The sequence below is a fragment of the Drosophila simulans genome, chromosome X (genome assembly GCF_016746395.2).
Source record: "Drosophila simulans strain w501 chromosome X, Prin_Dsim_3.1, whole genome shotgun sequence".
Lineage (NCBI taxonomy): Eukaryota > Metazoa > Arthropoda > Insecta > Diptera > Drosophilidae > Drosophila > Drosophila simulans.
The window spans coordinates 16,727,742-16,754,277 of record NC_052525.2 but is presented as its reverse complement, the minus strand read 5'-3'; the positions used below and the strand labels follow the sequence as shown (position 1 = coordinate 16,754,277).

The 26,536-nt window shown below is 43.9% G+C and overlaps 3 protein-coding genes across 12 annotated transcripts in view; 2 read left to right on the top strand and 1 right to left on the bottom strand.

Moving 5' to 3' along the window:
- Positions 1 to 821: 821 nt before the first annotated feature.
- Positions 822 to 1,593, top strand: LOC6726264. Its single transcript, XM_002107190.4, has 2 exons — positions 822 to 923; positions 986 to 1,593. The coding sequence occupies exons 1-2, from the start codon at positions 882 to 884 to the stop codon at positions 1,538 to 1,540; spliced, it is 597 nt and encodes a 198-aa protein (XP_002107226.2). The 5' UTR covers positions 822 to 881; the 3' UTR covers positions 1,541 to 1,593.
- Positions 1,594 to 3,052: 1,459 nt separating this feature from the next.
- Positions 3,053 to 3,862, top strand: LOC6726263. The gene is made up of 2 exons (XM_016172439.3): positions 3,053 to 3,173; positions 3,240 to 3,862. Exons 1-2 carry the CDS (start codon positions 3,108 to 3,110, stop codon positions 3,816 to 3,818), a joined length of 645 nt encoding a protein of 214 aa, XP_016039774.2. The 5' UTR covers positions 3,053 to 3,107; the 3' UTR covers positions 3,819 to 3,862.
- Positions 3,863 to 6,357: 2,495 nt separating this feature from the next.
- The window catches only part of LOC6726262 (espin), a 63,145-nt gene continuing 42,966 nt past the window's right edge, over positions 6,358 to 26,536 (bottom strand). For 3 of the 10 annotated variants that reach the window (XM_039297930.2, XM_039297936.2, XM_039297932.2), the window contains 11 exons: positions 24,229 to 24,567; positions 17,248 to 17,431; positions 15,943 to 16,125; positions 14,653 to 15,870; positions 14,020 to 14,479; positions 13,561 to 13,881; positions 9,223 to 9,739; positions 8,028 to 8,421; positions 7,672 to 7,920; positions 7,398 to 7,606; positions 6,358 to 7,329 (listed from right to left, as the gene is read on the bottom strand). In XM_039297930.2, coding sequence (XP_039153864.1) covers positions 6,933 to 7,329; positions 7,398 to 7,606; positions 7,672 to 7,920; positions 8,028 to 8,421; positions 9,223 to 9,739; positions 13,561 to 13,881; positions 14,020 to 14,479; positions 14,653 to 15,870; positions 15,943 to 16,125; positions 17,248 to 17,431; positions 24,229 to 24,567 — 4,471 coding nt within the window. In that variant the 3' untranslated portion in view covers positions 6,358 to 6,932. Of the gene's footprint in view, positions 7,330 to 7,397; positions 7,607 to 7,671; positions 7,921 to 8,027; positions 8,422 to 8,552; positions 8,692 to 9,222; positions 9,740 to 11,560; positions 11,804 to 13,560; positions 13,882 to 14,019; positions 14,480 to 14,652; positions 15,871 to 15,942; positions 16,126 to 17,247; positions 17,432 to 18,341; positions 18,813 to 21,495; positions 22,112 to 24,228; positions 24,568 to 26,536 lie in introns of those variants that run through there. The other 7 variants (XM_039297931.2, XM_039297933.2, XM_039297939.2 and 4 more) reach the window with 6 other exon arrangements.

The following is a 26,536-nucleotide window of genomic DNA, read 5'->3' as shown; positions in this document are numbered from 1 at the left end:
ACGATTTTCGTATTTCGAACCTGCCATCTAATCGGCCAGCTTATTAGATATGGCGCTTCTCACGTGGCTAGCAAAGCAAATCGGAGGGCACTTCAAGTCAACTGACTTTTGTCCAGCGATGATGACGACGTAAGACTTGCTGCTTCACTGCCGTGTCATTCATGGGAATCCGTATGTAAAATCCGAATCGAATGGCCGGCGATTGCAATTGAAACTTGTGAAAATCGTGTGACTGCACGGTGGCCTTTAATCTGCAAATCGCCCTAAGGCAGAAAAGTATTAACAATTTGGCTTTAGTTAGGAGATGTGTTAAAACGGATTTAAATTTAAATATTTTCAATTGTTTTATGTTTTCCATCATTTTCATAAGTAATAAACTTAAGCCCAAAAGTAGGCAAATACAGTTTAATATGTGAAACTAATGCTGTGTGTATGCAGCCCAAGAGTATGACTTAAAATCGAACTGAAATCCAATTAGTTGTTTTAAGTCTTTCGAGCCTAGCCGTTATCAATTGGGTTTTTTGTATTTTATAGATAAATTCGGCGTCCAATTGATCAATTGGCTTAATGCGTTATCAGAGCCGCAATGTGACTGGCTCACGTTCAATATAGTCTTAACCGCTTTTCTTAACAGAACAAATTTATGCAAAAAACTTGGATATATGTACATCATCAGTACGTATACTATAAATATAATATAATATCCGTGCAATGCTAACATTTAGTTATAATAATAGAGTTATGAACCTATATGTTGGTAAGGTAACTAGAATTTCTGTATCTACAAGTCCTACGTGACAAGTAGAGGGTTAAAAATCCAAGCGATATAAAAGGGCCCAATCGGAAACGGTTTTTCATAGTTGCCTATAAACAACGACAACATGAAGTATACCATTCTTATTTTGGCTTTGGGCCTGTTCTGCGTAAGTTTTGCAATGGAAAATATAAATTACTTGTGCATTGGTAGTACACTTTTAAATTCCAGGTAAATGCATTGGTGGCTCCTGTTCCCAGCGCCCTGGACTCCTCGCCAGAACTGGACGATCTGACCGATGGCAGCTTGGAGGTGGAGGACTTAAGCGTGCTGAGTACGACCTACAAGTCCCTGAAGATCGCCCTGCGTAGCATTAAGGGACTCAATTGCATCCTCAAGTGGGTGGCGGGTATCAAGGACAGTGCGACCCAATTTAACACGGACGTGGTTGTGTGCGGCGTCACCGCCAGCAAGGATGTGACCAAACTGATCAACGCCAACAAGAAGATCCTCAGCACTTGCAACGACCTCATCAATCTGAGGTCCAACACTTGCCCCCAAACGGACGACGAGGAGACGAAGGTCTCCGGCAGCTGCTTTGTTAAGACCCTGCGCAAGGTGTGGTCCCTTAAGAAGCAAGTGAACGATGCCATCAAGCTGGCCAAGAAGATCCCGCAAACTGGTCCTAATGCCGTCGCCTGTGTCTCCGATGCCGTCACCACCCTGACCACCTACTACACCGCCTTTCCCCAGAACATCATCAGCTGCTCCAAGCTGACTTCTTAGGGGCCTAGTGCCGCAATCGATTCGAGCATGCAATAAAAAACCGTGTTATCACAGTTTTTGGTAGTTTTTTAATTTTCTTAGAGGAAATACTTACTTTCTTAATACTATACATAACTATATTTTTATACCCGTTACTTGTAAAGTAAAAAGAAGCGTTTCCGACTTTATAAAGTATATACATATATTCTTGATCAGGATCACTGAACAAGTCGATCTGGCCATGTTTGTCTGTCCGTATGAACGTTGAGATCTCAGGTACAATGAGAGCTAGAAGGTTGATATTCAGCATACAGCTTTTAGAGACATATACGCAGCGCAAATGTGTTGACCCATGTTGCCACGCCCACTCTAACACCCTAAAGCCGCCCAAAACTGCCAGGCCTTTTGAAAAATGTTTCGATTTTTCTTTGTTATATTGTTTCTCCTGCCAATTTTTACCTCTATACCAAAAACGCTATGGCCACGCCCATCCTTTTACTTTTAAAACGACCAAAACGTCCAGACTTTTAAACATTTTTAAATTTTGTTTTCTCATTTTATTCCCCAATATCTATCGATATCGCAAAAAATGATTAAATTTCGCGTTTGCGTTTACACTAGCTGAATAACGGGCATCGGATAGTCGGGGAACTCGACTATAACATTAACTTTTGTCTTTTATAATTTTATATGAAATATCTGACCACTCTATTAAGTGGAATATAACAAGTTGCTCTATAACATAAATATATTGATTTGTACAATTTATACAATTTTCAGATCAGAGTAAATCAAATGTAATTCAATTGTAATATAAATGTATATTTTATAGTAAACAGAATAGTTAGTTAATTGTTTAGTTACCGTTAACCAAAAGTCTGTGCCGAAAAACGAAAACCAGTACGAGTGTACTTTCTAGCACTATTGAAAATTGATAAAAATGAAAGTGTGACAAAAACAACATTTCTCAACAGATATGATCACCTTAACCTAGGGCCATGAGACAGGTTTGAAGATAAAAGGTTATCATTTTTAGTATAATTAGTTTTATAATATACTTGATACTTTTTCTACTATAATAATCGTGCTTATTTCTAATTTAGATTTAAGCCACTTAAAAAACTGTCACTCGGACGTTGACAACGTAGATAGGCGATTTTTCCAAGGGTTTTGTTTTGTTATTAAAATAAAATACCCATTGTTTGCTGGGAGCAACAGTCCACCTGCGATTATGCAGGTGCAGCGTCAATATATGGGAACGCCTATCTAGATGATCTTCCAGTGCTTGCGGTGGGTGGTGTCGGATCCACCTAAGGAAGCCCTGTCCAATCTGGACAATCTGGCTATATGACTATCTGGCTATCTTCTTTGTGTGTCCATGCATAGATAATGCCAAATTAGTTTCGGACTTTGTGTGGTGGCTTAATTAAAGCATACATATCGCCGGCACATTGGTTTACCAAAGTGTATGTGCGAATCGAACCTCCGGATCGCCACTTAACTGATATGGCCCCGGTCGATCGTCTATATAAACAAGACCCACGGATCGGTCAGCAAACAATCGCCAGTGAAACCATCCACCAGTAACATGAAAGTACTCAACGTCTGCCTCCTGGTCGTGGCCTCCGCCAGCTTCCTCCTGGCCACAGCCAACGTAAGTCAGACAACATCATGAAGAACTACTATTCCTAAGTCTAATCTTATTGCCAACTTGTTTTAGGCCAATGCCGTAGGTGCCTTCGAGGACTTCGAGGCCTACACCGATGCCGAGCTTGAGGATCTCTACGCCGCCGAGTTGATGGCAATGGAGGATGAGTTCATGGGCGTCGAGCAGTTCGGCTTCATTGGATCGTGCCGCAAGATTCTGTTGGCCGGATACAAGGGCATCAACGGCACCAAGTGCATCGTCGAGGAAGTGGCCAATGTGCTGCTCACCTGTACCAACTACGTGGACGACTTGACCACCTGCACCGGCAATATTCCAAAGGATGTCCAGGCCATGCTGAACAATGCCAAGCAAATGATCGTCACCAGCAACAAGATCATCAACATGAAGTCCGAGCTGTGCGGCTCCACCTCCAGGGGCGTCGTCTCCTCCACCAAGAGCGTCATGCGTTGCACCCTGAAGGCCTTCTGCGCCACCATGTCTCTTGTCCGCCGCATGAACACGATGATCAAGCAGGGCGCCGCCCTGCCCTTCAACACCTCCTCCTGCTACGTCAATGCTACCAAGAAAGTAGTCGACGGCTGCAACGCCTTCGTGCCCAACATCAATACCTGCATCGCCAGCATGACATAAGCGCTTCCAAAAAATGGTAATAAAACCATGAAATTATAAGCAAAGCATATGCTGTTTTCCTTATTCGGGAGCTATTCGGATCGGGGTGTGGCAACCTTATCTTATAGCTTTCTAGCCTGTAGAGTGCCTCAGATCCCGAGATACGGACGGACAGACTTATTTTTAGCTGTTTCAAACTTTTAAACAAATGTGACACATACAAAGCTTTGGAAATCGATAAGCTTATTATTATTATTATTACTTACTGACTTATTTGACTTCATCCACCTTCAGCCTTCAGTTCAATACCCATAAAAAAGGATGTTATATTGTCCAAAATCTTAATTCTATTGCCAATAGATAGACTTTAAGGATATTCTGTACTCGATGATTCAGATGATAGGCGGCAGCAGTATCAATGGGGCTGGACTCCAACAAAACAAAAAAGTAGAATCTGAAGTGCAAGGATTACAGAGGGATCACTGCAACCAACACCCATTTTGTCCATGTTAGAAGGTCACAACACGTAGTTAAACACGTTACTCGTAGAGTAAAAGGGTATACTAGATTCGTTGAAAATGATGTAACTTAGTCTCCGACCATATAAAGTGTACAACACGTCGATACGATTCGACCAAAATTTCTTAGCCACACCGAGTTAATTAGCGCGGCGGTTAGAAATTTAAATAAGCTAAATATTAATATTTAATTTAATATGATGAACTTACCACACCGCCAACGGCAAAGGAAAACATGGTGGCGTACCCACCTAACAGAAGGATGTTTCCCAGGATGCGAATCCGCCGGCGTCGTTTTGATCAAATCTAACTTTATTCGATCTAGTTGGCGTGGGTTTTGCCGTACACGTAAACAGCTAGCAATTTCGTTTTTCGAACCTCAGTCGTAACTTGGGACTGTCGGAACACACATCAGACAAAATATTATTCAAAATTCTTACAAATAAGTTAAGTAAGAAAAATTACAGTTATAATAAAACGTTAACGTTAAAACGTGTATTCGTGTGGACCAAAATTTCAATTTTTTTCGACCTGCCAATCAGTTTCGATAAAATTCATTTTCAATAATTTTACGCTTAAAATTCTCTGGGTAAGAATCTTTTTTTGAAATTCAGTTCTGTTAAATTCATTGTGAGTTGCGATTAAAGTGTTGCAAGTCGAAGCGGAAAGTCGGCTGTTACGGCTTTTTGGCGGACCGCGTGTTTGTCTATATGTCGAATGGATGTGGCCCTCCTATCTGGCGTTAAACTAATGCCGGGGGCAGCCTGTCGACAGCCAACCACCTTGCCACGCCCCACACCCCACGCCTTGTAATGACGTCATTCAAGCGCTGACAATCAAATAAATCATAGTGCACGCGGTTCGGCCGATTGAAAGATCGAGTTAATCTGAAGAGGAACTCCTGGTTCTTTCTTTCGTTGCCAGAGTGAAATTGTAAATGAATTACACGACCTGGTTGATAAATTTTTGGCTCGTTGACAACCAAAAAATGACAGTAGGCAAGGGACACAGTATATACTATATTGAACTCCCCTTTCCTTTTCTTTTCAGAATTTGTGAAAATATTCTATAACATTGCAGCACGACGACAAGCCAGATGTAAAGAACCCATTTCTTCTATTTTTGCTCGCTACTAATTGCAACGGCTAGCCCAGAGAGTTTGTGCGTTCGTCCCACCAAATTTATGATTTGTGTGATTGCCTGACCAAGGAAAAGGAGTGGGTTTTTATCATAATCGATTTATTCTACTGTTCTAAGGATGACTCCTCCAACAGCTCTTGGATTATGATGTCCGTTAGATCTGCTTTAGCCTGCTCCTCGCGCTTAGCTGCTTTCCTCATTTCTTGATCCCGCTGACGGTTCTGCTGCTGCTGCTGGCAATAATCCGGCTGTCAATACTGTTGCTGTGTTTGGCCATAACGGTGGTCCTGCTTCTGCTGATTTGGATCCATATTCTGTGGATGCTTGTGGTACTTATTGCCGTAAGTAAGCCTCTGGACAATGTGCGTGGGCTTGCGTACCACACGCAAGTAAAATGCTAACATAGAACACATTGTGCGTATGGTACGCGAGCAGAAGCGTTATACTTCGCTGTGATGAACGCCTGATTGCCGTTATGGAAATCACAATGTGTTCTGTGCTAGCGTTATACTTGCGTATGGTACGCAAGCCCACGAACATTTTCGAGGGATTTACTTACTGCAATAAGTACCACAACCAACCACAGAATATGGATCCAAATCATCAGAAGCCGGACCGCCGTCATTGTCAAACACCGCCAGAGTTGAACTGAGTTGATCCTTAAGCAGCTCTTGGTCATTCGAGTGGCCCAGCCTGCGAAAGGGTATCGTCTCACCCTCGATCTCCATGTAATCTTCGACGATGGACCGCAGCTCGACCGGCGGCTTAGCTGATGTGATCAGGGCCCTGACCACCTTGGCCACGTGTCCCAGGACATCCTGCTTTTCCATTGCGCTCGTTCAACGATTCAAATTATAAATCGCGCTCGCATTCACACTAGCTGACTAAAGCATTCGCTCTTGTTTTAAATTATATATATGTATTTATTGATTCATTCGTTCGCTTTTTCATTCATATATGTTGTATGTATTCGTGTATTTATATAATTAAAAGTAATATTGTTTGAGCCGCGTATATAAAAACAAATAACAATAAAAAATGCTTAACCGATCAATTAAATTAATTCCAGTACAAAATAAATTCAAGCCAAGTCACAAAAAAAAAATCAAAAAATGGAGAGTATAAATGATTAAAATACAAAACCGAAATAGAACTTAAGCACAGCAGCTAAGATTAGATATATACGTTTGATTCGCCTTGCGATACTGTACTGCACACTAGAAATAACAATATTCGTTTTGGCGAAAAAAAAAACATGGAGTAAAATTAAGTGCAAAAATACGGGTTATGATTATGCATATAGTACAATCTAAGTAGCTAGACCTTAGGCTTAGGTTTTATGCTTTATATTTAGGATTTTTCTCATTATAATTGCACATGCTTTAAGTTAATCCACAAAAAAAAAAAAAAAAAAATGCACCGCTTAGGGTCGATTGAAGAATGGATTTGATTTTTCGGGTATGTGTACGTGGATGCATTAGATCAGGCTGAGACGGCTGTTTGTCTTGCGCAGCTGGGCGCGCCAGGGGATGATGTTATCCTCCTCCTCCTCGGCGTGTCCCTGGCTGCCTTCCGATGGTTCGATAAGCTCCTGCCCTCCACTGACGCCAGAGTTAGCGTTACCAACGCCACTTCCACCGCCACCGCCACCGCCACCACCGTGCTCCTGATCCTGTTCAGCTCCCTTGGGATCGCCATGGTTCTCCTTGTTGCCCAACTGGAGGTGCTGCTGCTGGAACTGGATCTGCTGGTAGTGCTGCTCCATACCGGCCAGATTGATGTTGATGTTGTCGATGGACATGGCGCGGTTCTTCAGCCGCCAGGTGTCCGCCACCCGGTTGTTCTCCTCCACCTTGGGCGTGTAGATGGCCGCCCTAGAAGAAGGTCAGACAATTGAGGCCAGGGGTCAGGAGACTCCCCACTAGCCACTACACCCACTTACTTCAGCTTGTTCTCCGTCTCCTCGCGTCGCGCCAGTAGATCCCGCTTCCACTGGGGAATCTGGGACAGGCGGCGTGACTCTGCCTCTTGGGCCATGCGCTCCTCGAAGTCCTTCTTGGCCCGCTCGGCCGCCTTCTTGGCCATCATCTGGCGCTTCCAATCGGGTATGGCGTTGCCGGCCTGGTCCCGTTCCGGTATCTGCAAGTAGATCTTTGACCCGCCTCTTAGCCACCGTTCGCTTGTGTTTCGGATGGCACCAGTTGGCCAGAACTCACCTGGTCCACATAGTTGTTGCCCGAGAACTGCTTGGTGATCTCCATGTAGTGCTCCGAGTCCATCCGGCTGGCCATTTGCTGCTCCACTTTCATCTTCTTGATGCCCGGTATGTCCTTGGAGATCTTTAGCTCGGCAATTAGGTCGGACTTCAGATAGGTTTCCGTGCTGGAGGTCAGACACTGCATGCTCAGGCTGCGAGCTGGCATCTGATAGGGCTTCGGTACCTTCTGTGTGTCCGTGCGGCGCAGCTGGTGGAGAATTGGTCCAGAAATGGTAGTAAGTTAAGCACAATTCTTTCTTATGAGCCATCCTAATAATATGTGTTCCTGACCACAGTGGAGTGGCAATTGCTCACCTGCACGCTGTTCAGATCCTGGATAGAGATGGCCGAGAGTGGCTGGTGCTGCTTCCTGGTGGCCGTGTCCTGGCTATTGGGTGCCGATCCGTGCGGCTTCTTGGGCTTGTGTGATTTGCCAGACATGGTTGCATCCTGGCCACCTGCTACACCCATCGGTGGACCCATAAGTGGCTGCGGGGGTAACATTCCGTGGGGCAGAGGCGGCGGTGGTGGCGGCAACGGCGGCTGCTCGCCCATTCCATGCAGCTGGTGGGGATGGTGCGGATGTGGATGCGGATGGGGGTGGTGCTGGTGCGGATGCGACTGCGGATGCTGCGAGTGGAGCTGCGAGTGGTGCACCTGCTGCTGCTGGGCGATCTGGATCTGCATGTAGTCCTCCGTATCCGTGGAGCTGTTGGTGGAACAAATGGGGAAAAGTGTTGGATTAAGTAGAGATCTCGGCTACTTTCACTGGGAAATGGCAATTGGCAGAGGGCAGTTGGGAGATGGGGGTGGGTTGTGGGCAGTGGGCGATGAGCGGACCTGCGCCAGGTGTGGCGTGTGCGCAGTATCATCTTCGGATTGCAACTGAGTTGCAGTGGCGGCTGCAACATCGCATCTGTCTTAAGAAAAGTGGCAGGCCGCAAAGTGGTACGCATAAAATTTCATGCACTCTTGATCGGCAGAGGAAGTCGCGAATATCTCGGCTACAGTGCTGCGCATCTGCCTTTTTCTTCAAGCCAAACTATTTTTGTTACTTCAATACCATTACTGATGAGTCGCACATTAAGCATCAACTTATCAGCAGCTACGCTTTCCTCAAATTGAGTTGTCTCAAATTGCATTTTGTAAGAAAAACTCTTGTTGGGTATAGAAAATCTAGCTAGCTTTTCTTTAGCCATTTTTTCGCTGCAAATTGGCGCAGCACTGAGATCTAGCCATCTGCTAGCTGCTAATTGCCCAGCGGCAGCCAAGCGTCTTTGAAGCCATGTATCTTTTTTATATATTTTTTTTCGGATTTTGGCTAATTGAGGCGAGGCAACTGTACCGCCGATACTAATTATAAAAAGCCGTTGCACGAGATGTTCAGCCAAATTAAATCGGCTGCCATGTGCTAATTGAAAGTCGGAGGATGGAGGATATATACGAGTAGGTACATACATACATATACGCTGCGATACATGGGGGTAATTGGGGGATAACCACTACTCACCGGGTGGAGGATGGACACGAACGCTTGTCGATGCTGATGCTCTTGAGATACTCGGACGGCTTGATGAGATGCGTGACGCCGTCTTGTGATTTATTGGGAAAACTGGGCGGCACAAAAGGCAGCACCAGCTGCTTGTTGACCAGATTGGGTCCGCCCGTCCTCTGTCCGCCGACCAAGTGGGTTTCTCCGTAGATCTGCTGCTGCTGCTGTGTAAGTTCGTAGTGATCCTCGGCGGAGGAGCCTCCTCCGTACAGGCTGGGCGTGTACTGATGCGGCTGGCCAGTCGCGTAGTGTGGCTGATTGGGATGGCTGGGATAATTGCCGCCACCTCCGTTGCCGTTGCCATTGCTCCCCTGGTTTTTGTTGCCCTCCGAGTAGCCATAGAAGTGGGCATTGGCCGCAGAACCATTGGCAGCATGTACAGATCCTCCGAATCGGGACTGCGAGTCCTCCGAGCTGGCGGCAATGGAGCTACCATTTGTGCTGCCGGCATTGAGCAGCTTGGCTTTCTTGTTCGCTGGAATTGAACCAATTTATTTATGAGTTTTGTGGGTTAGCAGTTATCAGCCAGCAGTCTGACTCTGGTCATGCTTACTTGAGCAGCCAGCAAATAAACTACAGCAAATGTACTGAAGAAAATACGAAACTATGAAACTACGAAGCTACGAAAAGCCCAAACCACAATGGATCGCTGCGTAGGCGCCTTTCACCAGACGGAGATTTGCGAGGAGACGGAGACGGAGCTGCAGCCCAGTTGCATATAAAAATACGAGCACTCGAACAAGTGAATCAAATAAATTACTTTTGCGTGGAAGTCTAACGGAGAGAAATGGGAAATGAGTGTTGCATATTGGAATGCAAATAATTTGAAATTAGAGCTCATTTTGGAAACTGTAATAATCATTTATAAATCCATTTAAAAAATGAATATATTTCTAGTATTTACTTGGTTTCCAAATCAAGTTTCAGTTGGCTTCACTTTTACTGCAGTTTATTTAAAATATTTATATTTCAATTAATTATAGGCATACATACTAATTGGTAACCAAACTTCAGAATCTCAAGTTGATAAATGATAACTAATTGGTGGTTAAAGGTATATGTAGTCGAGAGATACTCGATACCCCAATTTAACCAAGGAACGGAGCTATGTAAATATCTGCCGATAAGTGGCCAACAAATGTGGCTAAAAGAACATGATTTAGATATTGACTTGCCGGAAACATCTTCAAGTGCCCCAATTCCATGCCTTTCCTTATTGTTTCCCTGGAAGCAGCTCAGATTGGATGGAAAGCTCGCTCCGCTTCCTGGGAAATCTCATATATATAATAAAGTTGGATTAATATCTCCAGACACGGAAGAATAAGTTCACCGCCGACATCTTCGTGGGAGTATACCCATAAAAATTGAATTAGCCGCCGTTTCCATGGAAGTCGCCTCTCTGCATTCAATTTCCAGGCAGCCGGTTGATTGGACAAACACCATCTAAACCCGATCGCATCGGGTCCCCAACTTTCACGGCCTTTGGTAACCCGTTTCCACGGCGATCATTACGTGGTTTGGACGAGACCATAGAGGTGGTGGTGCAGATTCATGGCTGCACTCTTATGGCCAAAACCACTCGCAATCGAGTCCAGCCAGTTTGTATTGAATTTATTCATTCGATTTGAAAAAACAACTCCAGCGAGCTAACGAAAAGCACATTTTTCATTTTTTCACATGTCCCCACACATTTTATCTTTTAATTTGTGCGGAGCAAAAAGCAGCTTGTACTTGTCAAGTTCGCGGTGAAATTCGAAATTGGAGTTGATGTCCAGTTTGGTTTCGTTTGTAGTTTTACGAGTGCAATGCCTGATCTTCATGGTATCAGTTTTTAAATTGACTTAATTGGCTTGGCTTGCAAATCACGTTTGTTTTAAAGCTGTCCACTCTCGATAAAATATTAAGCATTTCAATAATAATATTAAGCAATAAATGTTCAATTTAATTAGTTAGAAAACTGTAACCTTTAAGTTACTTATTTAGAAAACATTTTAAACGGGATATGCTTAACAGTAAAAATAAATATTACTTTAATATGAATAACAAAATTTATAAAAACAAATTGTAAGTTAGCTAGAAAAGGTACAAGTTGCGCAACACACAACTTAAATAAATTACTCGTTTGTAATCTATCATCAAATGTAGCCGTACTTTTTTAAAGCCATCAAAGAATGATGTAGCTTTAAAACCAATTAACAAAACCACAAACGCACACAGAAACCTAAAATAAATACACTTCACGAGCTGTAACCCTTTGAGATTATCCACAACACCGATTTCAGTTGGGAGCACTTACACCGAAAAATATCGAACCGATGGAAGCTGAGCGTGAAATAGTTTCGGCGCGAATTCTTGTGCATCTTAACCGAGCCCAGCATATTCATTCTGTTATCTATTTTCAACCAAAGCACATTATCAGAATATTCAACGCGATATGGACGGCCGGAAAAGTCGGGGTGGAGGCTTGGAAAAGTCGCGGCTCTCAACTCCGGGTGACGATGTTGCCTGGGCGAGCTCCGTTGGCAGCCTGAACTGGGTTCAAGCCATCGCCAAAGTTATTCACCCAAGACCATGACGACGGATCGCATTGGAGACACGAGAGAGGCCGCTTCGCAGAAACACGTTCACTTTCGTGGGTAAAACTTTCGCAGCTGGCAGATGCGAAGTTCCCCACGAGCCGATTGCCAGAAGGCGGAGGAGGCACAGTGGGCGTGGCCCATGTGAGCGGTGGTGCGGGTGGTGGCTCGACGGTGGCCAATTGTTATGATCAAGTGTGTGCCTGTGTGTGTGTGGGACATTCGCGAGTTGTGGCTGGCAAATTGCTTCCTCATCGCGAATCGGGGATCCCAAGTGTCCACTGTGGGTACTTGGTATACACATACATACGTCTTTTGAAGGCCTCTAACCCAACGACAATCGACTATGTTGTAGGTTGATGCACTCGAAATAATTCACATCGACCGAATTTATCTATTGCTAAAAACTCTTTATCAAAATGATGTTAAAACAATTGGGTTATAAGCCAAAGATGTACAGATGTACAGAGGTTAGACAGTTCCCAGGATTTTAGATTTCTCTCAAGATTTTTACAACTAGTATGGAACTAAAAAATATTATATGATCCTTAGCGTGTGCGTATCTTTAAAAGAAAGTCCCATCATATTGTTCTTCAGTGTGAGAGGAGCATATGAGCTACGGCTTTTCGCTGAGTGTAGCTTATATCGAATGACTTGTGTCTTATACGGCAGTCAAGTGGCTGGTATTGTTTCATCGCTGGCACTTCCACTTTTTCACTTTTCCAGCACAAGGCCCGACTTCCATTTCTTTGTTTTGGCCACATTTTCCACGGATCTTTGCCGCCTTATCGTGTGAACGTCGGCTCAATTAAATCCTCTATCCATTTCTCCTGCCCCATCGGACATAATGGGCAATTAACAAATGGAAAATCGGAGCCAACACATGTCAAACATGGCAGGTATTATTCGCATTTTTCAATTGTTTTTTGCTTGCGTAGTTACGCCTATTTTTGCAATTAAGTAAATACCCAATATTTATTGTGTGATAATGAGGGTTATTGTCTTCGGGCTTCAGCAAATCGGCTAGGAAAACGACCATTTGGATTTTTAACTAATTAGCAAAGACATCCTGAAAGGTGATGGAAAATAGTGGAAGGAAAATTGCCAAACTGCAAACTGCATTTGTTGAAATAAGGAGAAATTGTTGCCATTTGGCTACACACAAATCAATCATAATAATTTCCAAACTGACGACATTATTTGTATGGCTTTGTTCGCACAGGCACTTGCTAACACTGCTTGAAAGCCAACACTTCAATCAAGATGTAACCATTATCCCATCCAATCGACAGCCTTCGATTGCCGCTCAGAGATCAGGTTCTCCTCGAGCAACTCGTTTCTATCTCTTTTCACTGCAGGGCACTTCACAGACATTTTCCCCCCATCAGCCGAACATGACTGGCGAATTTCCCCTAATTGATCAATCAAGCCGGACAAGTGGACAGTGCTCACAAGCCATCGACGATGCGGAACCCCCCACAAAAATCATGGGGTTCAAAGACCTGGCAAACGGTTGGGGAACTTTAATCAATCAGTCAATCATTGATTATAGCGGATGGATATCTTGGTGTGATGATGGTTCTGCGGTCCTGGGATAACTCCAACCAGTGCACAATTTTGAAATAAACTATGTACATTAATCATTCGAGATTTTCCAATTTAACGCCTTTGATTAGTGAAAGATCCCAATATTATATATTTTCAATCATTTAGAACTCACCCGATATGGTGGACATGGTACGATTGTGATTGCCGCGCACCAGTTCCGATGGCCTCAAGCTCGGCTCCTCGACCACTTCAAGTCCTGAATCCGAGTCCACTGCTTCAGTGGCCACGGGATTGGGTGCTGGTACTGGCGGAGGAGCTGCACCGCCTGTTCCATTGGCATTGGTTGGACCCTGATTCGGTCCGAAGACATTCTTCTTGTAGATGCCATTGTTGCCGGTCATGCTGTTCGGTTGATCGACGCTCAAGTTATTGCGTTGCTGCTGAACTGGTGTCCTCAATGGTGGAGGTAGTGGTGGTGGAGGTGGTCCATTCACTAAAGGATTAGAAGAGGATTTTTCAAGAGTTTTAAGTCAACACTTTCATACAAAGAATTGCTCAAGAGACAGACGCAGTATAATTCCAAAAAGTTTATTATCCTATTATTTATTGCCATCATATATTCTGTACTCACCCACGGCCAGATTTTGCATTGGTGGCGCCGAGGAGACCCGCTTGAGATTCCTGCTGCTCTGATTGCCGCCGTTCATGTTGCTCATATTGCTGATGTTGTTGATGCTGCCGCTGGTGTTGTTGTTGCTGGAGGCATCCGCCAGATTGTTGCGGATCATGGAGTTCTTGTGCGTCTGCTTGGTCCGCTCGGCCACATCCTCCGGCGGACAGACACTTTCGTAGGTATCGCTCTTGATGCCGCCGTTGAGGAGTTGGTTCTTCAGATTGACGTTCTTTGCGCTGTAGTTGTCCTTCAGCGAGGACTCGTATTTGCTGCTGTGCAGTCCAATAATCGAATGTGATTTATTGCGGTTCAGTAGACTATTGTTGTTGTTGTTGTTGCTGCTGCTGCTCAGTGCGATGTTGCTGCTGCTGTTGTTCATGTTGCTGTTGTTGTTCATGTTGCGCTTGTTGTTCAAATGCTGCAGGATCGAAAGGACTTGTTATAATGAAATTCTAAAACATAATTTAGTTAATAAGCACATTGAGAGGTGTCTTTAAGTAGCAAGTGCATATCAGGTTGTTCTGTAGACAATTTCAAATACTTTGTTGCATACTTTTAAACCCCTATGTTGCAACAACAAATGATCCTTACGTGATTGCTGTACTGCAGCACAATGTCCGTGCTCCTGGTGGAACTGGCGCTGGCCGATCGCGAATGGGAGCCACTGTCCCGCGACCGGGATCGTCCTACGTTGTATTTGTGTTGCTGCTGCTGCTGCTGTTGCTGTTGCTGTTGCTGCTGCTGGGTGGCCTGGTGCTGCAGCTGCTGCTGCTGCTGCAACTGGTGTTGCTGTTGCTGCTGGTGCTGCTTGCGCGACTCCTCGCGCACCAGGTAGATGTCCTCGTAGTCGTGATCCCCACCGCCATTCTGATTGCTGGGCTTGCCCTTATGCGGCTTGTAGTTATTGTTCTTGATGTTGCCGCTGGCGCTGATGTTGCTGCTGCTGCCGTGGCGATTGAAACTCTGGCTGCGCAGCTGCTGCTGCTGCTTCGGCGAGTTGAAGCTGGACGAGATGGAGACGGACTCGTCAGAGCCGCTGCCCGCTCCGCTGGAGCTGGAATGGACGTCCGCCTGGATAGTCATAGCGTTGCCCGCTTTCGACTGCAGCAGTTGGTGGGCGTGACTCTTGCCATGCTGCTTCACACTGCTGCTGCAATCGGAGTCCACGAACAGATCCCGCACCCGATTGTAGATGATGTCCTGCGGATCGTGCAGGAAGAACGACTCCCCAGAGATGCTGCCATTCGGCGATGGGGTGTTGTACATGCCCCCATTCCGCATGGGGTTCACATACAAACCATCGTTGGGCAGCAGGGCTCCACCGCCTCCACTTCCTCCTCCGACGCCTCCGCCTCCCGAAGAACTGTTGCCACCCGGATTGCCGCTCAAGGAGGACGAACCGTTGTACAACTTCTCGGAGGAACTCCTCGATTGTTGCGAGTACAAGGCATCGCTGTTCTTCCTCGAGATTCCCAGGCCCATACTCATGCCCATGCCCATGCCCATTCCCATGGCCAAGCCCATTCCCGATCCTCCTGATCCGCCTGCTAAGGCCGGTGGATGCAAGTAAAATGGCTCCACGTCGGAGCTCAAAGTCGAGGAGGACTTGGACTTGATCGTATTGCTGCGACTCGTCTGCTTCGAGGAATTCGAGTTCGAGTTGCAGCTGCTGCTCAGGTGCTGCTGCTGCTGTTGCTGCTGCTGTTGCTGGTGCTGCTGGTGCAGTTGCTGCTGCGACTTGTGCCGCTGTGAGCTACTTTTGCCATTGTAATCCACCGAAGTGCCGTGCTGAACCAAGACGTTCAGGCACTTAACAAGAAAAAATGGTAAAATATGTTAACAAGGATGTTTAATTTAAATTTTTCTATGATCAACACTCACCTCAACCTGCTGATTTTCTGCCGCATCGTTAATGGGCGACTTGCCATATTTATCCAGGGACAATTTGGCTCCGTGATTGAGCAGCCAACGGACTACGGATAGATGTCCACGGGAGGCTGCAAAGTGCAGGGGCGTGGCTCCATCGCCATCCCTCAAATTGGGATCCACACCTTGATCCTGGACCTTTGATGGGATAAGGGGTAAATCAAATATAATATGTGTGCAATAAAATGATTTACTATGTGTACTAACTGACTATATATGTATAAATAACAATGATTATGTGTTAAAACCACCCCAAACCGAACGATCCATTAATGTCTTTTTAGTTCGAAGCACAACTGTCATTTTGGCCATGTTTATTACAGCTTATCCAACTAAAAGCACGATGTCTTGACGAGATGTTGAGGTTTTCATTCCGCGCTGTCCATCGAAATGACGACTCCTTGTCCACTAAATCAACTCAATGTCTTTCGGCGGTTAAGTATCCCACAGACTGCGTATGTGGAAAGTGGTTTGCCAGCCGGCAGGCGTTGCGGCTATAATGGAAACTATTTAGTTCAATTTAGAAAGGCGGCTTTCCACTGCCGATGGCGATGATCTTGAAATTGCATTCTGGTTATTGGGAGGCCATTGTCAGCACTGGAAGATGTGGCTTTGCATAAGCCACTCTCTCCGCTCCTCGGTCACTTGTCCACTTCGCTACTTGGCTACTTGGCAACTTGCTTCCTCCTCCATCGGGCGCATTCCCCGATTGATAAATGGCACTGGCCTGGCGACAAGCTGGCCGGGAATCCCACTCGAGAACCCCGTTAAAACTATTGAAAAACAGGACCCACAGATATCAGCTAAAAGAAACGGGTTCACAGCCGCACTGCGAAAAATGAATGGGTTAAGAACAATCCATGTTCCTTTTGCGAATAATAGACTAGTATTCTGCATCAACGAAAGAAGACTATTAAAATGTACAAGCTTGATGCATTTTCAATTGTTTGCATTGTAAATTGATATTAATGCCGCCATTTGCTCATTTTAGATTACTAATCATCTATTAAACCCACCATTAAGATCCGATTATATTATAATAATATTAAATATTTATAAGCCACAAAAACCCTTTCTATTTTTGCTCGCTTCTGTCCAATCCTAATGCAACATGCATTTTTAGCCAATGCACTTAACGCAGCAATTGACCCGCATTGCCTGCTGCAAGTTGGCCAAGATGGCCAGCCAAGTTGGCAGTTAGCGGCTTGCAGATCGGATTAAAAGGCCGAATTCGAAGCATTTGGAGCACCATCTACTCACCATCCATTTGAGGCAATCCAAGCAGCCCATTTGTGAAGCGGCATGGATCGGTGCCATTCCGTCGCGTGCACGGACGTACAAAGAGCCGCCGGCCTCGAGCACCAGAAACTTGAGCACCTCCAAGTGGCCCTCCTGCGCCGCCAGGTAAACGGGCGTGACATCGTTGTCCATTTGCGTATTGGCGCTGCAACGCGGCGGAAAAAAAGGCTCATTACTTGTCATCCAATTAGGTGGTATAATATACTCGTACAAATGGGGGGACTTAATGAACAAAAAGTTGCACCGAAATAGCTAAAAGTGCTCTCATTTCGAACGCACCTATTCCTATAGTAGATATGGCATATAGACTGTCTATAGCATATAACTGCAGTTAATCGATAGAAACGCACTGGGTCACTGGAAAATCTCTACTCAGCATTTTCCTCTTCTTTGACCGGTTTTCCACTCGTTTTTATTGCGGAATATCATTGATCGATCGATTACAAAGAGATGGTGGACGGTAGGCAGAGATTAATCAACTCCACCGCCAATGGGAATGGTAGTCTTTGGAGAATGTGTGGGAAAAGTTATGCACCGATTTGTCACGGTGTTCAGCCGACTATAATCCCATCAAATGTGGTCTGCCATTGATCGGAATTGGGTAACAAGTTTAAAGTTTAGGTCGAAATATATAGGCCTGTTTTAAATGATAAGTTTAACATTTTAATCGAATTAAACCAATTAATCGCCTTGTGAGACACAATATTTAATTTAAATATTTTAATAATATAAATGAGTCATTCAAACCAAAGAATCGAAGAAAATGTAATTCGAAAGTGAGTGCAAGCGCACGATCGTTAATGAAAACTTTCTTAACGGCTTAAAAACTATTATTGATCTTAACCATTTTCTTATTTAAACCAAGACAAAAAGGCAATCATTTCCAGCAACGAGATGGAATTAATTATTATTATTTAGCCCCAGACATATACTGCGTAACCTGTATTATTTATTGCGTATGTATATGTAGGTAAAAGGTTTTGTCCTCTAGAGAATCCCCCCATTGGGTAAGAGAATCACCCAAGATCATCAGTAATCTTTTAGTGATATCCCACCTAACGACGCTGCGTCGGTTGTTTTGCTCCTTGCGCCCGACGCCGCTCATCATGGGCATGGTCTCGTCGTCATCGTTGGAGTCCTGATCCCCGTCGTCGTCCATCTGCTGGCGCACCACCTCCACGGCGGACTTGCGCTGGTGGTGCGAGTGCGGGTGATGGTTCATCTCCGTTTGGGCTGGTGGATCCTTGGCGTGCTGATGCTGGTAATCCTGCTCCTCGCTGCTGTGATCCTGGGCAGCTGCCTCCTCGATAAGGCCGGTGTTGCCCTGCCCGCCGTCCTCGAGTTCCGATCCTGTGCTGCTGCTGTGGACACTGCTGCTGAGAATGGCCGCCTTCACCACCTCGGTGGCGATGATGGTGTGGATGTCATTGTTGGACTTGGACTTCTGCTTGCTGCGACGGTAGGAGGTCAGACTTGTGGTCATGCGGCCCAGGAGGCCCTTCTTAACGTTGATCGTGGAGAAGTAGCTGGCGGAGGAGGATGGTGACGATGAGGAAGTGGACTGGATTTGGTGGTCAGGTGACTTGGGTGGTGTGTGTTTGAGTGGGTTCTTTGCTTCTAACAGATATATGTTTATATTGATTTATATTTTATTGGGTTCGAATTGGCAGTGCTCTTGGTGCGCTGGTGTTTTTATTAAACTTATTGGGTGAACTTTAATTTATTCGCCTGGGCTTACCGTTCACGTTCGAAATTTCGAATTTTACTTTCGTTTGTCACTGGACTTTATATATTTTCCGGTTTTTGTGTAGCTTTGATTTTCCTTGTACCGTTACACAAACACACTTATATGCACACTCACAGGCACGAGAAAAAAAATAAGTTCGATTTATGGAACTGGTTTAGGAAAAATCACTTAAATGCCTTGATTTGCATAGCGAGTTTTCGGCTGCAGTCTTTTGTTTTTCACTTTATTTGTACAATTTCTTTATGGATCACATATGTATACACCTGCTGAAACCGAAAGTCGGCATTATTCCGACAGCTCGCTGCGATGTCTGGGCTGTGATTAAACCCTCGATGCTCGATCTGCTCGACAAACTTATGCTTCTTGCCTCACATCTATATACATTTTTAGGTGAAATTAACGCCTAAAAGCGAAACAAACACAGAAACCGTCAAGGGGGAGGAGGTTTCTCTCCACGAGTAGTTACGCCTGACTCCCAGTCTAAAGTCTGCACTTGTCTTGGCGTCTGCCACTCGTGTAGATCTTGCTGGAGTTGCTTGTGTTACCGTTTAGTTGGCTTGGCCTGGCTTTCCTCATGCCACAGTGGGGCAAGAGTGGGAGTGCCCCCATCCAACGGGAGAATTATAATGGCCACTGATCACTGTGATCACGCCAATTTGGCTAGCGCCAAAATTACAGGCCAGCAAAACGCCATGAATTTGGTCAGGCTTTTCCAACTCTCAATTGCCTAACAGGCCGCTGAGCAGAGTTAGGAAAATCGTTTGCCAACTTGGGCACCATTTAATTGTTATCACTATCCGAAGCAGAACTCCATGGATTCAAAAGAGAGGTCCAACGAATTCTGAGACAAAAGTACATACTTATTTTGATCATTCCTAAAGCTTTTTACTGTTTAAACCTTTTTTATAACTTTCCATTATGTTAATATTAAGCATATTCTATGAAAACATTAAACAGTATAATTTTCGACCTTACTAGCTTGTATTGAAGAATCCCCTCTTACTTATCCCAAATATTGCCTACACCATTTTACTTTAGATCCGACCCTAAGCCATGGTCCCACTGTGCTTTCGCCCCTGAGCTCCAGAAGATTCGGGGCCGAACGGAGGCGTCGGAGGCGATGATGATGATGATGGTTATATGGGTACGGATACTAGTATCTGTTCACTTAGTCAACTGGCTTACGACTTCATGGATATTGCGCACGGCGGCGGAGTTAGCTTTCTTCGTCCGACTTCGGACTACTTGTTACATTTTCCAGCTTTTCTCGCTTAGAAATGAATTGTAAACCAATTAAAGTTGATTTTTCGTCTTCATCCACTCCATCCCGCCATTTATTTTCGTATGTTGTGGCTTCTTCAGTAGGTGAAAATACAGTACGAAACATATTTCTATATACATTGCCAATTTTTTCCTCTTTGCTGTTTTTTTTTCGTGTTTGCCCCCCCCCTTGTCTTCTTTTTCACTACTTGCAATTTAATAATTATTTTTTAATTTATTTAATGTGTCTGGGGGCCGAGGCAGCAAGTGGTATAAAAAAGCGAAATAATTGAGGCGAAGCAGGAGCCTCGTTAGAAATGCCAGTTGACAGTTATAGACTCGTTTATTTAATTGAACATTTGCGTGCTCGAATCCAATGATGGACGATCAACAATTGGCGATCCACAATCCAGACTCGTCGATTGCCCATCGCTGAGAGAATGCAGAATGAAAGACATGCGAGTGACACAAATAGACCCCAGGGAGATAAACAGATACGAAGATACAGATACAGAGATACAATAGCCGATGTTTGCATTACGCGGCGATTAGTGGATACATTCAAGTGATTTCCCCGGCAAATGTGGGCAGCGAGTGCCGCTTGAGTTCTCTAACAATTATCAAATCTTTTCTGGGTTCTTTTAAGAGATTCTATAAGGGTATAATACAAATCACCCTAAAAAGCGGTATGCATACCGGCTCATAGCAAACAACTACAACCTGAAGAAGAAGATTTTCCCACTAAGAATTTTCCCACTATGAATATGAATATAACGAACAAAATCCTTATAAACATTATTAGACAAGTCAAGATGATTAATCACAGTCCAGATCAATGCATTTAAAATGTTTCCACATCTGATTTGTTTAAAGTAAGTTATTTGTTCAAGTAGGCCTTCTATTTTTAATAAATTATAATTATTACTGCTTTTTCCATTTACTGATGTGCTGCATTTCTGAACATATTTATTGGTGTATTAAATGATCATTAAACTGTTTTTTCTCAGACCAAGCACAAGCACTCACAACTGAACACACATATATTTTAGAGCATTTAATTCCGCACTCAAACACACTGCCAAAAAAAAAGCGTATTGGATTAGCTCGGCATCCTTGGCGTCCCGGTGGCCAATTGATTTACTCGCTGCCTTGGCCAATCGATTAGTGGCAACTGAATGTTGGCCAAAAGCAGCCGTTGCTACCTTTTCATGGTTGCGGTTGCTGCGGCTGCTGCTGCTGCGGATGTTGCTGCTGGCTTGGGCATTAAGCCAAATGTTGTGGCTACTGTTTGCGGGGTGCAGACGGTGATGGTGATGGTGATGTTGCTTTTGCTTTAGCTGCCTTTGTGCCTTGCAGTTCTTTGGTACACTGAAACTGTTAATTAATTCGCGTTCCGATTCGTTAACTGCATTTGAGATACTTTGAAGCGCGAAATTTTGTCTGCTGTTGCTGCTGATGTTGTTGTTACTGCTGCTGCTGCTGCTGCTGCTGCTAGTGCTGCTGCTGCTGCTGGCTGACCAACGGACAGTCGCGGGGGCGTGGTCGCGCTGATGCATCGAGCTTCACAACGAAACCGCACTAAATCCACCATTGAAATCAAAATTCAAATTCATTCCGTGGCCGCATGTTGCTGCTGCATAACGGTCGCTGGTAAACGGTAACAACTTTAACACCAACTATCACTCCATATATTTGTTTGAAATATATGTGCTATTATGCTGCACGAGACCGATACGATATAAGACCCACGAACGAAAGCACCGTTCGCCTCGACTAGCCAAACGCGAATAGCCAGCACCACCGAACGCCAAGCGCCATCGAGTGGCCACCGCGAACCACTGGTGGTGCTGGTGGTGCTGCTCCCTCCACTTCTTCTTTTTCTTCGGCCTGCTCTTCTTCTGGTGACGGAGGGGGCATGACGGGGGCAAGCCAGGTAACTCGACACCGAGCTGTCGCCATACGCATTATTATCAAATGGCCAGTGGCGAGGGCGGATTGAAAGTTCAACACAAGTCACCCGGAAGTAGGTGCCATTTAATTGTGACATCCTAAATAATTAAAACAAAAAGTTGAAATCCTCAATTTCTGAAGACTTCAAAATTAATGTGCTTGCCAATTAAATTTCTTATTTAGGGGAAGTTTTTTAAAATACTATTTACAATAGCATCGAGGCAAGTTCATGAGATAAAAAAGCATACATAAACAATACTCTAAAATGTTCACATATCGCTTCTATTTTTCTTTATAAGAAGTCATGAAACTGCCCTCGCCTTCTTCTTTGCAGTTAATACAAGAAGCACCAGCTGTTCGCATCGTGGTGTCTCTGTACGCAAAACTATTAAACGGTTTGTGACGAGGGTCGGTTGAAAAGATTGTAAGGCGAATAACTTTAGGTCACAATTAAGTCAAATGAATTGTGATGTAATAATTTCAATAGAATGATGATGATAGAAATAGTACCTCGTGATAAAATAGTCAGTAGTCGATACCCTTTGTCCTTTAACTTAAATAATTAAATAAAAATACCTTAGAAATCTCTATTATTAGCGTTTAAAAGTGATGAGTACTTGTACGTTTTATATACAGAGCCGCCCTCGTTCTCATCTCTCGCTCTTTTCTGTGTCGCCATGTCAGTTGTCATGTCAATTGATCTGCCTTGGCGCTTTGTAAATATGAATTTAGCTGGGGACGATCGAGGGAAGTGGGGATCAGGCAGTGGCACTGATTCTGACTCCGATTCCGACTGTGATTCTGAGTCCAATTCTGATTCCTTGGCCAGTCAGTGCGGAGTTGCTCCACTTCGTGGCGAGTGAGGAAAACTTGTTGCAACGGTGCTTTGTGCCGCTGTGAGTTTTCCAGTTTGACTCCAATTGAAAATAGCACACGATAGAACCAAACCTGGCCTGGACTCGATGGGATGGCATGGGATCGTAGGCGATTCAGGGGGCCAAGGAGGGCAGAAGATGGAGTGCATCTCGCTTGGCTGGCTCGCCTTGGCCAGTTGGATTCCCATTCCCATTTCCCAATTAAATGAATCAGCTTTGGACGCGTGCTGCTGTTGGAGCACAGGAATTTAGGTGAATCAAACACTGGCCACGGATCGGTAACCCACTTAGCGGATAGATTTTCCAAGTTTTCCAAGATATTCGCCAGGTTTTCCTTGCCTTTTTCCTAGTTTTTCCCCACTCGCCTTCATTCCTTCTACTTTGTTGGATGAGCTAATACGTTTTAATTAGTGCATTTAATGACTACTACCAGCTCACCAGGTAGATAAGTTCTCAAATCGACATCATCGTTGATTCAGTTTATGATAATCAGATCGTTACGAAGGCTTAATACAGTTGAATGCTTTCATTTGAATGAATATTACATCTAGGAAAAATGGAGTACATGAATCGAACAATAGAATATATTTAATAATAAATTTCTACGGAATTGCTACTTGGAAGTCTCTATATATCTGTCAAATATCATATTAGCTTAAGAAAACAGTATTCTCAAATACTGATTACCAATTCTTAAATTTTTCAAAAATATATATGCAAAATTTGGTTTTTCTCTCTAAATCTTGTTTTTAAAGAATTGAAATAATCACCACCATACGTTTCGAAATGGATTTTATAACCTAGTCTAAATTTAGTTAGATTTCCACAGCTAATAATCCACTTGTTTCGGCTCTTATACTAATCGAATCTGATAAGAAACACCTAATGAGAATAATTGTCGCAAGTAAATGGAAAGAAACCGCATCGAATGGAAATGCAGACAGATGGGGGAAAAATAAAACACAAAGTGGAGCCATCGATCGTCGATTTCCCCGACACATAAAAACAATGAACGGCTGGTGCAAGAGCTTTCACCCCGCACTCAAATCGCGATGCAACTTTTCATCATCATATACTCAACTCCTTTGGGACAGGAACTCATCCACTTACCAAATATCCACGGATGCGGCGACCAGCAGTTGGACACAATCAAGGCAACCACGTGCGGCGGCATAGTGAAGGGCCAGAGCTCCTCCGTTGGGTCTTTCGCTGCCGGAAACGCTCCCCGGATGGTGCATCTGGCCAACTTGACCCATGCCGCCCAGATTCATCATACCGCCCACTCCACCCAGGTAGGAGTCCAGCTGGTGGGAGTGCATCCTTGTGCTCGGATTGATGCTGCTGCTGTGGCTTTGGTTGCTGTGGAGGAGCTTGTTGCTGTGCAGATTGTTTAGTTTGGTGTTGTGGCTTAGGTGCAGATTCGAGTTGAGCGCATAATCGTTTATGGTTCTGCAGGATGGAAAAGAATAAGGAATAGAATAATTAACAATTTGTAAGAAAGTGGCTTAATCGTCACCCTTGACGAGAGCCAGGAGGTGTTGATCTCATAATGGTTATGTAGTTAATTGTTATTTATATCATTGTTATTGTTATAGATAACCTTGTTATCCGGCGCGCCCGCAAGGGCTGAATTAATAGAGACCAAGGTCACAAAGGGGTTCTCATGCCTTCATAACATTATAAAAAAAAGAAGAATATATTGCATACTTTTCAGCTTGCTTTGTATCTCCAATTGCAGTCTACTTTTTTGCACCCCAAACAAATGACTTAAGACACAAACTTACACACTAAGCTAAAGACTTAAGACACAAACTTGCCAAGAAAGTGCAACACAATTTGAAAACCAAATATTTAAAATATTATTAAAATTTATTTTACACTTTCCTTTTTACTAACATCTAGGGACACTAAATAATTTATAAGTTTACTTTTGTTGCGAAGCAAATTAGTTACACATTTCCTTGAAATTCACTATTATCTCATTTTTTTGACTAATAGCTAGGCAATTGTTTGTTTACTCTTGCTGCGAATCTAGTCGCATGTTCAATATAGCCCACGAAAATTGTTCATTGTTATTAAATTGTTTGCTTGACAGCCATTTAGGCACAACTTTTAATTAATTAATTGGCCGAGGGAAGTGATGGTAATTAATTTTGATGGCATCTGTGTGCGCATCTTGGGCTGCACTTGGATTCACTGGGTGCCCTTTTCCGAATCACTAAACCAGGTCAAGTCTGCTGCTGACTCACCTGATTGCCGTTTCCGCGGCACAAATAAACAATAACAATCATAATAATAATGCTATGAGAAACAATATACACGGCGACATATTAATTGAAAGCTGAGAAGCAGCGCCGCCAGCATTAAAATGCGAAAATACCGGGCATTTGTGGATGGATCTCGTTTGTCTTTGCTCGTTTGTCGCTGCTTTCCTCTTGTGGCAACAAAAAGAAACAGAAAGCCGCGAAGACGACACTTTCTTCCAGTTTATTGCATCAACGCTGCCATCGCCGAACACCAAATGGCAAATGGAAAATGGAAGCGGGCCGGTAGCAGGTGTCAACAAAACAGGGCAGGTGCCACCAAGCCCATGAAACCCACGAAAAACACAAAGCCAACATAGCCAACAAAGCTAACAATCCGACAAAACTCACAAACATTTAGCTGAGAAAGAAAAAAGTGAAATAAGCTATTTGGCAATAGCATTGCAGGCCAGTTGGTCAACTGAAGTGGCAAAAGGGGGTTAAGAAAATTATGATCTTTAAGGGTGTTAAGAGGTGCCCACTGTTTTTTGGCTTCATTTGATCGCTGGTTTGTGATATAATTCAAGTAAGCAGAAAGTTAATACTTATTTTAAAAATGAAACAACTATATTTTACATTTCCAATTAGCTGTTCTCAATAAAATTATTGATTCGTGCAGCTACTTGAAAAATGTATTTGCTCAATGGTTTCTATATACAAAATATTTTTGGCTAAGATACTAATGAGCATAGCAAACGCATCCATGCGGTTAATACTGTAATTCAAAAAGCAAAATTATAAACCTTTCAAGGTAAGCTGCTCTAAGTGAGTATTAAACAATACAAATAGTTTAATAATCTATAGACTTTGGAGCTTGGAGCACAAATAGTTAAATAAATATGTATTGGGGAGGAAGGGGATGGTCAAAGCTCGGAAAAAGTGAAAGAACAGAGAACGGAAGAAAATAATCATTTAAGAAATTATACTCATAGAGATCTGTGGGTTTCTATGGAATGGGAAAGCCGGCGAGTTGGTGGGAAATCTGCTAGCTGCTTTCGATCCAAAAGTTCGCACATAATCCGATTTGTAAAAACTATAAATCCCGTATTTTGTCGATTCAACAGACTCATTAAATAATAATACGAATTTCCAAACCATTTTTAAAGGTTTTAAAG

Excerpts from the sequence above, each read along its gene's own strand:
- LOC6726264 (XM_002107190.4), top strand. The coding sequence starts at position 882 with ATGAAGTATACCATTCTTATTTTGGCTTTGGGCCTGTTCTGC. Across the intron at positions 924-985 it reads TGGCTTTGGGCCTGTTCTGC|GTAAATGCATTGGTGGCTCC; the intron begins GTAAGTTTTGCA and ends TTTAAATTCCAG.
- LOC6726263 (XM_016172439.3), top strand. The coding sequence starts at position 3,108 with ATGAAAGTACTCAACGTCTGCCTCCTGGTCGTGGCCTCCGCCAGCTTC. Across the intron at positions 3,174-3,239 it reads TCCTCCTGGCCACAGCCAAC|GCCAATGCCGTAGGTGCCTT; the intron begins GTAAGTCAGACA and ends AACTTGTTTTAG.